Source organism: Mesoplodon bidens (genome assembly GCF_964165515.1).
Source record: "Mesoplodon bidens genome assembly, chromosome: 5".
Taxonomy (NCBI): domain Eukaryota; kingdom Metazoa; phylum Chordata; class Mammalia; order Artiodactyla; family Ziphiidae; genus Mesoplodon; species Mesoplodon bidens.
Genome location: NC_138161.1, coordinates 32,680,977 through 32,693,587, shown reverse-complemented (window position 1 = coordinate 32,693,587; position 12,611 = coordinate 32,680,977). Strand labels below are relative to the sequence as shown.

Sequence of the window (12,611 nt, the reverse complement as noted above, 5' to 3'; positions counted from 1 at the left end):
TTGTACAACCTTGACTCCTTTTATTTAGCGCCTGACTTCAGGTCCTCATTTGTACAACCTTGACTCCTTTTATTTAGTGCCTGACTTCAGGTCCTCATTTGCAGTTGGGGGTGGCGGTGGAAGTGGGGGAGGTTGCACTTAGATTGTATAAGTTTATGGTTTTAGAAGCTGTAGTAATACAGGCCTATATTATGCATTATTTTAGAGGCAAGGAATGACTACTCCACATTTCCGTTCGAAATGACAGTGAAAGCTGGATGCATTTCGAAATGGCACAGAAGTGGAGTGCTCTCTTAAACTGCCAAGGAGACAAACTCAGGTCTGAGTATCTATCTATCTCCTAAAAAGACACTAGGGTTTAGTGCTAAAAATGTAGGCTCTGGTATCCCACTGAATCCAGGTCCAAACCTGAATCCAGGGTTATCACTTAACTAGCTACATACAATATAGCTATAGGAGCTGGGGAAATTTATGTACCCTCCCATATGTCAGTTTACTGCTAGACCTGAATTCCCCTGCAGGGCAGCCCCAGTTGGAGGAGTCAACATTATCCCCATGATCTATTTTGCATGTTAAAACTTTGTCTGAAGTTTCAGTTTAACAAGGCATTCTGTGACAAAAGAGAAAAAAAGAAAGAAAGAAAGAAAAAACCCAAATAAGTGCCTTGAAAGCATAGATCAACTATGTCTTGTTTATCTTATTAGCCACCACCTCCTAGCACAATAGTACTTTTATTGAATGAATGAACAAATGAGTGAATCACAAATAAATCCTCAATAGTTTCATGATGCAGCATTTTTCCAGGGAATTTTACTATGCTCTAGAGATTTTGGAAACTTCTGACAAATTCTAATTATTATTCTAATTATGTAATAACATTTATTATGCTATTGATTCTCTTATACATAAATAGTAAATTAAGCTTAATTGATGGCAGTCCAGAAAAATGCCCTAATGTTTTGAGTTGTCATATTCTCTGAACAAAATGACTAAGTGAGTTTTTATTAATTTGCTGCCAAGTGTGGATATCAAAACAATATTTCAGTTATTAGTAATCATATATATCATATACATCACACATATACAGACATATATAATCACATATTTGTATATATACCTATATAATCAAAATCAGTTAGTTTTGTGTCAGATTTTCAGTCAGTTAAAAATGATATGCATCAGGGCTTCCCTGGTGGCGCAGTGGTTGAGGGTCCGCCTGCCGATGCAGGGGACACGGGTTTGTGCCCCGGTCCGGGAAGATCCCATATGCCGCGGAGCGGCTAGGCCCATAAGCCATGGTCACTGAGCCTGCGCGTCCGGAGCCTGTGCTCCGCAACGGGAGAGACCACAACAGTGAGAGGCCCGCGTACCACAAAAAATAAAATAAAATAAAATAAATAAAAAAAATAAAAATGATATGCATCAAACTAAATTAAACTTTGTCATCCTAATAGTTATAATATAATTAATCAAGAGATATGAGTTAGCAATTGAGATTTAGAGTATAGTAGCATAAAGGTCTAAACAGGTAAATATGAGTCCTGTGTTAAATACGAAGGGGCAGAATTTGAAACCATAGTATTTTTAATCAATAAAACAATTTTCATATTATTCTTCTCCTCCCAAATTATCAAATTTTACATATGTACACATAATTTGATAATATGGGTTTCTTATTTTTCTGTTCTCCTCATAGGAGGATTTGTCTGTATATTATCTCTCTGTCCTCTTATCCCTTAAAAATGGCACGTTCGGTTCTTCAAATCAGAAACCTGGGGTATCACTGTTGCCATCTTTCTCTCTTTCAGCTTCAACCCCTCAAGAAGTTGTTTTGATTTTTACCTCCAGTGTATACCTCTCCTTTCCCCTTTGTACCAAATCCAGTGTCATTATAATAGTATAAAAATAATCATCATCTTTTCCCCTTAATTACTACAATAGCCTGCTAATTGGTCTCTCCACTTCAGTTCTTATTTCCCTCTTCGTTTCATTCACAGAGCCACTAAAATGAATATTTAAATAGGATAATTCCAGCTCTGCTTAAAAACCCCAGAAGTGGCTTCTCATGGGAATTAAAATAAAAGCTGACCCTTTATCATGACCGTTGTGCACAGCAGATCTGGCCTCTCCTTCCCCTGCCAATCTTATGGTGCACCAGTGTCAACCTGTCCCACTAACCAGAGTCTGAGTCTCTTAAAGTTTTTTTCTTCAACCTGGGTTATGTCCTATGCCTGCAATACACTTCCATAGGATAAGTTCTATTCATTTTTCAGGATTTAGTTGAACTGTTATTTAAATCATGTCCTTCATTAGTTTCTCACACAGCAATACTATATCCCTTCCTTCATGTCATGTATCACGATTGTAGCTGCGTATCTATGCATGTGTTCATTTGACTATTGTCTGTCTCCTTCCCATACCTTGCACACCATGAATGTAGGACTCGTGCTGATGTTAGCGCTATTTCAGATATAATACCCAGCATTCAGAAGGTGTATTGTAAATATTTATGTTTTGAATGCCTACTATGTCTTGGGCATTATTCTAGGCACTGGATACATAGAGTGACAAAAACAAACTTCTCGTTCTCATGGAGCTGACATTTGAATACAAAAAGCCAGACAATAAATAGATAAGTATATTCCTTTGATCAAGGACTATATATATATATATATATATATATATATATATATATTTCTATTTAGCAGGGCGCTAAATAGAAAGTTGGATTTTATAAAAGAAAGAACACGTCTCTCTTGCCCTAATCAGGGTCCCATACCTCAGATAGTCTCATTCTATCTGTGTGTTTTTTAACCCTGCCAGGCTACTCCTGAATTGACTTTTGCTCTGGCACTTAGAAACCCTCATCAATGGCATTCTTTGTCTTCCTTTTCATTTGTACTGGCAGCTGAGAAATTTGGCAATTCCTCACCTAGTGACTAATAGTAATACTTCTTTGCAGATGTAATGCACATATAAATGGCAAGTCCTGTGCAAACACTAAATAATTAGCCTTCGTAATAACCCTAGCAAGATGGAGTGTAAAATTTTCTGTTCTGTATGGGAATAACTGAACCATTGTGAATAGACCTATTAAAATCATAGCATAGTGGTGGGATACATGGGGTGATTCTAAAATCCCTGACTTCTGTTTTTTGACTCCTAAATAAACATTATCTATACATAATACTCTATCAAATGGTGTTTTACAAAAGCTGCATTTTTCATTAATAAATCCATTTAATTTATAGTTGAAAGTGTATAAAAATCAAACATCTAGTAAGCTACTGACATCTTTAAGTGAGAACATATGATTTTAGCAACCTGACTAAAGTTGGGAGTTCATTTTTTATGATCGACCAGATTGCAAGTCTGCTGAATATTAACTATTTAAATGTTGACCCTTATTGAGGTACGCCTTTCTCTGGAATGCATCATAGGTTTTAACGTAAATCGAGCATACCAAACTTCACCCCTTTGTCTTGATGACTTGGTGCCAGTGTACTACACTCTAGGGTACATCTTGTAGCACACACGATTCCTGAAGTGAAATAATGAAACCAGGAAACATTGACAGCAGAGAGCTGTGAGGGCTTTTCCTAGGAAGTGTCACTGTGCTGTCCATGTTTCTGCAAAATGGGAATGTGGTTTAAGCTTGGGCCCAACCTGGAAGTAATTCTAATCACTAAAAGAGCAAGGATGGCTTGCCCCATTGCTGCCGCCCGGCAGAACACAGAGGCATGCAACTGTGTTTAAGCCTGTTCCTCGATCATATGTTGTTTAAAACAAAACCCAATACATAGCTATTAATTACTTTCATTTTGGGAATAACTTATCTTGCTATTTGCAGGGCTTTGTATTCAGTGCTAGTTAAGATTGAGTGATGTCTGACATCCATCCATACTCTATCACTTTTTCAGAATGTATAATTTTTTTTTAAAGTACTGCTTTCTTAGGGTAGAGCATAGGAGGTTTGTGAATCTTGAAAAGCTGCAGTAGTTGAGAAAATAGGTGCTTTTACTGGCATACTTTCTTCCAGGATCTTAACCAAAGTATAATTTGAGGTTTCAAAATAAAGTTGCATGCTACAAAAAACACAAGTGGAAGATGACATAATTATGGAAGAGCATTCATAGATATTTTCAGTGTCAAATTTTAAAAAGTAAAATGTATCCTTTAGGAAATGATCATGACTAAATCATAACTTTATACAGAATTGATGTGTGCATGCATCATTTTAAATATCAAATGCCTTAGCTTTTGAATATGATGCTATAAAATAGATAATACTTCATGAAAGATTATTTTATACGTTATCATTTTAGTTTTTTTTTTTAATTGGTTAAAATATCTTTCTGAACATTCATCCCTTTGGTTGGAATGCTTTTCAAAATTTGGAATTATGATTTTATTTTAAGAAATGTTAGTTTTGAAAAACATTTGTACCCCAGATAACACTTTGCTCTTCTGGATAATGCTGTGAGCTTAAAAAGTAAGAATGCAAATATTTATGCCTTTATGATATGCTTCCTTAGCTGGCTCCTAAAGCATATGTCTTAATACAAAATAACCTGCAATAAACCCTATTGTATTACCATTTCCTGACAAGGTGAAGATTAATGTAGTTTCTTGACCTACCTCACCACTGATGTAAACTGTGCTGCAAGAGAAATACAAATGTTATAACACGGATGCCAAGCGCCCAAGTATGTGCCCAGTACAGATGTGTTCAATGAAAGAATAATAGTTATTTTAAAATGAAATACAATTTACTTATGTTAAGTAGACATTTAGATAATGAACTAAAAGTATCAAAGAAGTGAGTAATACAATCCTTGCTAGTTAAAGACAATAGAAGTGATTAGTGATTTTGAAAGCAATTGAAGTTGTACATTGTAACCGAGGCAGGCTGTCTCTGAACATCCTTAAAGCTGTTGTCTTTGGGAATACACTTCCTCATTTATTTTCTCCTCCAATATGTCCCATTTTTAAGGGTTTCATTCATTTTTTTCCATTCCCCTGTCAACTGTTTACTACTATTTGCTGCGAGGTTTCATTGATAAAGTAGTCTCTTTAAGTAGAAAAATAAATTCCCAGGACTGCATATTCTCTTCCTCTGTTTTTCCCAAGATACCCATTAAAATTCTAATTAAAATGCCCATATTTAATTAAGATGCTTATTATTGTACAGCTTTTTCAGTCATTTTGTTGTTGAAAGAGAAGAATCATAATAAAAGCACGACATATGTAATCTGTATGATGATTTCTTAGTATGCCACTGAACATCTTTAGTGGCCTCTTCCAAACGTGGAAAAATCTGAGAAGATACAAGAATACACAATATATTCAAATGTAGCCATTTGAGTGTCAAGAGGGAAATTTCTCACTCCACTTCGGTTCTACTGGAAAGAGGCTGAAGTGTTAATGATATCATAATAGCTATATGTTTAGAATTGTGCATACAATGTTAAGATCAGATGGGTGGGCAAGTTGATCGAAAAGTGTCCTTGGTGGACTCTGCTCCTGTCTTTACAAATTCCGCATTCGTAAAATGAAACTAAAAAAGTCACTTTTTCATAGCCTTGTTTTGAGGATTAAATGAGTGGATACTTGGCATGGGTCCTTACATAGTAAATGTTCAATAATCGTCAACCATTGCTAACATTATTATATTGCTAACAATATCATTATTCTTATTTATGTAATGAGCTCCTCTCCTCCTGAGGAAACTTAGATTATTAATTTCTAAAAGAAAAAGTTTGGGTCCCACATCTCCTAGGCCCCTGACTACACCAAGATTCTGTGATTCATGAAGCCAGAGTATTATAGTTCACATATGTTTGCCACATGATTAGGGAACAAAATTAATTTTAGGAGCATTTGAGCCTCACCAAAATGGGGCAGTCTTGAGACCGCAGTGCACTGATGTACAATCACTGGTAAGTCAAACCTTCTGCAGTAAGGGAGTGGATTTGTTGGAAATACAAAAGGTTAGGGAAATTGCATTTTACAGTAAAATGGTGACATGGTAAAAAAATTTTTAAAGAGCACTGCCTTGGAAATCAGGATACTGATGTTTTCTTCTGGTCTCTTCCTGACAAATAACACAAGCTAGTGACAAAGCTGGGACTCAGTTGCCTCTATTTGTGGGATGGATTAGATATTGTCAAAGACTCCTGCCCTTTTTATACTTTTATGTGTCATTCAGTTCTAAAATTTCCCACAACGCTTTTAAAGAGTGTGTTACAAATATTAAAATCTCCAGAATAGTTGAAAGTTTCCATTTAACTTATTTTTTCACTTTGTCCCTGTCTTTTCAATACTACCAAAAGAGGTTGCAAAGTCAGCACTGAATTTTAGAATCCTTTTCTGAAAGCAAGTTTACTTATTCTGAGAACTGTATTAAAATTGATGTATGGTTTTTCAGAAAGACAAATGATTATATGTTTTGTTTTAAAGGATAAACGTTAGTTGGCCATTTTTTTTCAGACCGAAAACTTCCAGGAGATTCAGATTCAATGAAACTTATGTTTTTTTTCTAATTGAACAGAATGCAAAAAAGTGAAAAGCAGTTGAGCCAGATTACATGCACCAACCTGTAAACATAAAATAATTACATAAATATGGAAGAAATTTGATATTAGGATGAACTGTGGTTTAACAACCTTTTTAGCTGGTGTCTACTTGGATACATTATGTTATCAAATTAATATTAAATCTTTTCAAAAGTTAGTTCCATATTTTAGAATTTCATACTATTCAAATCAAGAAACATTTGAGAATATACACTTTGATTAGTAGAGATGTTACAGAAGAAAAGGAGAGATTTTATTTTTATTTATTTATTTTTTGGGGGTACGCGGGCCTCTCACTGTTGTGGCCTCTGGCTCACGGGCCCAGCCGCTCCGCGGCATGTGAGATCTTCCCGGACCGGGGCACGAACCCATGTCCCCTGCATCGGCAGATGGACTCTCAGCCACTGCGCCACCAGGGAAGCCCTGAGAGATTTTCCTTGAAAGGATCTGTGTTTGAGATTATTTATGGATACCATTGTTTTTTCTGCAAGATGCTGCCAGTCATTTGAATTCAATTTTTATTTTAATTTCTTAAATACACACATGAATTAAGAAAATTGGATAGTTTAACCAGAAGTTCATATCATTTTATAATGTGACACATACTATTTTTTCCCCAAAAGGAAATGTTCAAGGCAAGTAAGAAAAAAAGTTGCTTTTATAGAAGAGAGAAAAAAATCTTAAATTCATAACTTTATGCAAGGCTGCCTGTGGCCATAAGCAATGCTAGAGTTCTATGTTTCACAGCTGCAAAAATAATTACATGAGCATTATCTAAGCAACAATCTTTAATGGATTACATTTTGTTAGCTTTTCATTATATACTGTAAAAACCCAAATAACATAGTAAATGGAAAAAAAAAACACCTTGATTTATCTGACTTAGACCTTTGATATTTTTGAAAGATATTTTATTATTCATTGGTTTATTTGAGATATCTCAATTTGTAAATAAGATATAGTGTTACCAAGTTGGTTTTAAGCTCACCAAGCAGAACAGTTGTGCAAATTATTTATTTTTATTTGAAAAGTATTTTACTTCTGCATGTTTCGAGGGTGTTAAAAATTTTCAGAGGTGTTATCTTAGATTAATAATGTGATCTAGCAAAAACACATACTGTTTGTTAAGGTCAGTTCATTTGCTTTTTCTATAAACCTTACATTTTATTTGTGGTGTATTCTTAATACCTAATAGTAGTGTAAGTTCATAAATAGTGGAAGTCTTTGTACTCTGTTCTTTTATAATGTGCTAACAGTAGCTGCAGTTTTCAGTTCAGCAAGGCTTATCTTTGTGTCTGTGTATTTTATTAGTAAATAGTGTGTCTATGAGGTACAACAGTGTGGTGTGATCATATTTCCTTTGCTTTTTCCTTTTACTGTTCTTTCCAAAAATGAGGACAGATGTCTCCTCTTTGAAGTGGTATTTTCCTAGTGTTAATATTGTCATATTGTGCCCAAGTTGTTGTAATACATAGATTAAAAAATGGTTTTGTTGAGTGGATATTAAGGCTTCCTCAGATGTATGCACACACTTAGCTGGCATAGAGGAAGGAAAAGTGGAGAACTGTAAGAGAAAAGTATAGGATTTTGTAAGTCTGTAAGCTTATTTGGGGTTTTGAAACCAAAATTTAAGGGTGACTTTTGAAATCATAAGTTTTTTTTTCATTGTAGTACTTCATCCATGACAGTATTTTTAAATGCCATTGAAATGGAAAGACATTCATTCCAGTACAAAATTGTAGTATCAAATATTTAATTCAATGGATTTTTAAAGATAAATATTTATCACTTCCAATCTGTGCCCTTAACATACCAATGAGCATATTAAGTATCAAATTAGATTACTAAAATTGTTCACCTTTTATTACACACTGGGGGAAAATGGGGTGGGAGAAAGGTAACTAGCATTTTTAGACTTTGTATTGAAGTGTGTATTTCCATTCCTGCTTTGTAAATATGGAAACAGAGGTAATAAGTAACGTGTTCGAGATTACCTACCTCGTAAACAACAGAGCTGTGATGTAAGGCTAATTGATGCCAAATAATTCATGATTTCTTGGTGTTAACAAAATACTGAAGATAATTATACTGTATTAACTATTTTCGAAATAGATGTTTGATTTATTTTCTACATTTTATTCCAATAATCGCAAAGTGAATAATACTGGTTCACAATATGTTAGTATTATATTAGTATCCAGATAGGATTATAGTAATGAATTGTTTCCTCCTCTAAAAAATATGTTTAATAATATAAATGGGGTTAATAATATCTCTTATTCTGAGCAGGTTTGAGAATTAAATGAAGTTATATGTACTCCTCACCAAATCCACAAAAACTAAAAAGTACAGAACATACAAAGTGACATGGTTGGTAACAATGCTGTCATCATCACTGGTGCCTTTTAACACTGTCCCTCACTCAGTGATAATGGAAAAACAGACAGTGTTTTGAATTTAGTCACTTTGCAAGTATGTCTAAAGTTTTTGTAATGGACATATTTAAATTATAGTGACTATATACTGTTATACACTAGTTTGAAATATCTTTAAAATATCTCAGTCAAATGCAGGCTTGGAAGTATATTTATTTTTACTTTTAATGTTTTTGCTTGTATGCATGTGTAATCCATTTAATAACAGAAAGCATCATCCCAACGTGTCATGTAAGTAAAAGGAGGGTTTGGTTATATTCATTAGCACATGGATGAGAAACTGTAGGCAGTAGACAGAGAAGTGCAAGTTAGAGATAAGCCAAATGCTAATGGTGAGGGCACTAGGCAGCAAAAAACACTTGTCCACTGGCCTGTGAAGAATATCAAATTATCCCTGTTGTGTGTTTAAGGCCAGATATCATTATTAAATTGCATATGTCTGTAAGTAGATATAAATTTTCCAAGATGTACTGAGATAGCTGTTAGTAGTCGTTTACTATAATAAATGTCTCCTTCGCTGAAGTTCAGAGATAAGGACTGCATATTTCACCGTTGAGTGTAATGATTTAATCTTGTGCCTGCAGTACTACGGGATGACTTCAGACAAAACCCTTCCGACGTCATGGTGGCTGTGGGAGAGCCTGCAGTGATGGAATGCCAGCCTCCACGAGGCCATCCGGAGCCCACCATTTCATGGAGGAAAGATGGCTCTCCGCTGGATGATAAAGATGAAAGAATAACTGTGAGTATTTAAGCCAGTGGTGGGGGACATTTAGAAATCCAACTGTGTATATCTTCACCAAAGAAAGAGAAAAAAGTAGGTGCTTTCAACTACAGGATTGCGTTAACTCCCATTTTCAATTCTTCTTTTAAAATAAATATATTTCAGTTCTCCCTATGTTGACATAAAAATAAGTGAGGAAAATGCTTGGTGTTTAGTTTGCTATTCAGTAAAAGAAGACTTTAATTTCTATGTCAATGTCTTAGAGTTAACACTTTTGTGTATGACATAATTATTTGCATCACTCAGGGCATATCACATTTCTAGATGGTATAGTAAAAACTTATAAATAGAATTCAGAAATATAGTATATTTCCAGAAGCCTTCTTAAATCCCTTCAGAATTTTTATCTTTCTCCTTTTTAAATTGCTTTTCTGTTCTGTAGAGTTTGATATCGTTTCTGAAAAATCAAATCTCATTCTGAATGATGGTTAATGATGGATTGATCTCATTCCAGAATAAAATAGTGTGACTAGATTACTGGATTTCAAATTTCTGCTGTGATGTGAGTAGAGAAGTATGCTGTCTGTAGTAAGTAATGATGCGTTTTCTTCTTGACAGCAACGATTCTGTAAGGCTTCTTTGCTTTTTCTATCTTGTTAGGCGTTAACTAACGTACCTAAGTACACCAACTCTCATTGATTCTATGATTGTACAACATTCCCCTTTTCTGTTTTCTTTGTTCTGCACATACTGTCTATCTATTGTGAATTTATGAGCCAAGATTTAATGTTTCTCAGGAGAATGTGTGTGTAAGGCAAAGGTCACTGCTAAAGTTGTAGAACAAAATTATAACACAGACCACATAATCCTAATAAATGCTTGTACTGTTTCTGAATAACCAGTTAGCAGATTAGCATGAAAATCAAATAGTGAGAAAAAAAGAGAGAGAGAAGGTTGTGGTGGACAGGGATTTAGAGACCTTGAAAGAAAATCAAGCATTTTTTCTGCATTGATCCAAATTAGAATGAGTCTGTCAAATGATTAATTCTAGGAATTGGAGTGAGAAGGACCTAGTTGTACGTTTAGGAGATGCTGACAAGCCACATAGCAAAGTGAACTATATTTGGAAATATTGACTTGGGGAAACGGAGTCAAGGGAGCAGGAGAGTAGAGATTCTGGGACCAAATGCTTCTCCTGTTAGTGATAACAGAGTCCTTTTAGACTTATGCACAATTAAGATAATATTTTCCCCTTTAAAAACTATTTTAGGTCATTTGATGACCATTATCTGTAATTTACATTTTCCTACCCTCACAGTTCAAACTCATTGAAACCATTATTATCCATCTGCTCCCTCATGTCTTTCCCGATTACCTATTTGTGTTTAATACAAATTAATGATAAAATTCTCAGCATTGGAGATGCAGCATTAAACAAAAATCATTGAATGCCCTTCTGGAGTTTATATTCTGTGGTTAATTATACAGATACAACCAAAATAGATAGTATAACATATAGTATATTAGACTGTAATAAGTCCTATAAAAAGTAATGAAGTGATAGATTAATTAAGATTGGGGTAGAATTCCAATTTTAAATAGAAATGACCAGAAATGCTCCACATAAAGATGTGGAAAAATTAAGGGAGGGCTTCCCTGGTGGCGCAGTGGTTGAGAGTCCGCCTGCCGATGCAGGGGACACGGGGTCACGCCCCGGTCCGGGAAGATCCCACATGCCGTGGAGCCGCTGGGCCTATGAGCCATGGCTGCTGAGCCTGCGCGTCCGGAGCCTGTGTTCCGCAATGGGAGAGGCCACAGCAATGAGAGGCCCGCGTACCGCAAAAAAAAAAAAAAAAAAAAAAAAGGGAAGGAACTAGATAGGTATCTGGATAAAGAGTGTTCAAACAAAACAGTAAGTTCAAACACCCTAAGGCAGGGTGTACCTCTAACATTCAAAACAAACAAAACAGGAAGAATGGTCAGTGTGGATGGAGCAGAGTAGCAGAGTGAGCAAGGGGAGATTTGTCGGAGATAGCATCGGGGGTGACAGCTAGCCAGACTGTATTCAGCCACGAGAAAGGACAAAATAATGCCATCTGGAGCAACATGGATGGACCTAGAGACTGTCACACTGAGTGAAGTGAGTCAGACAGAGAAGGACAAATATCGTATGATACTGCTTATATGTGGAATCTAAAAGAATGGTACAAGTGAACTTATTTACAAAACAGAAATAGAGTCACAGATGTAGAAAACAATCTTATGGTTACTGGGGGGAAAGGTGGGGAGGGAGAAATTGGGAGATTGGGATTGACATATACACACTACTATATATGAAATAGATAACTTATAAGGACCTACTGTATAGCACAAGGAACACTACTCAATACTCTGTAATGACCTAGATGGGAAAAGAGTTTAAAAAAGAGTGGATATATGTATATGTATAACTGATTCACTGTGCTGTACAGAAGAAACTAACATAACATTGTAAATCAACTGTACTCCAATAAAATTTTTTTTAAAAAACCCAAAACTAGCCAGACTGTCTAGGACCTAGTAGACATTGTAAATAGTTTGGCTTTTCCTCGAAGCAAGGTGTAAACAAAGCATCAGAGTTTTCTCAGCAGAATCCTCCACACTCTGCAGTACACAGTGAAGGGTGATAATGGCCGACACGGAGAGCACAGTGGGAGTTTTTGCAGTAATCCAGGCAAAGGGGAAATGGTGGTTTGGACCACTCTCTTAGGAGGTAGTTTGAAGAGGAGAGGTTATGTTCTGGATGTGCTGTGAAGCAACTGCCACCAGAATTTGCTAAGAGATTGGATGTGGCTTGTGAGAAAAAGAGAAGGATTACCTTAATCCATTGGTCTGAGC

At 35.5% G+C, this 12,611-nt stretch overlaps 1 protein-coding gene across 1 annotated transcript in view; it reads left to right on the top strand.

Moving 5' to 3' along the window:
* ROBO1 (roundabout guidance receptor 1) overlaps positions 1-12,611 on the top strand; it is a 401,385-nt gene that overhangs the window by 243,915 nt on the left and 144,859 nt on the right. The window contains exon 3 of the mRNA XM_081234266.1: positions 9,595-9,752. Coding sequence (XP_081090392.1) covers positions 9,595-9,752 — 158 coding nt within the window. The remainder of the gene's footprint in view (positions 1-9,594; positions 9,753-12,611) is intronic.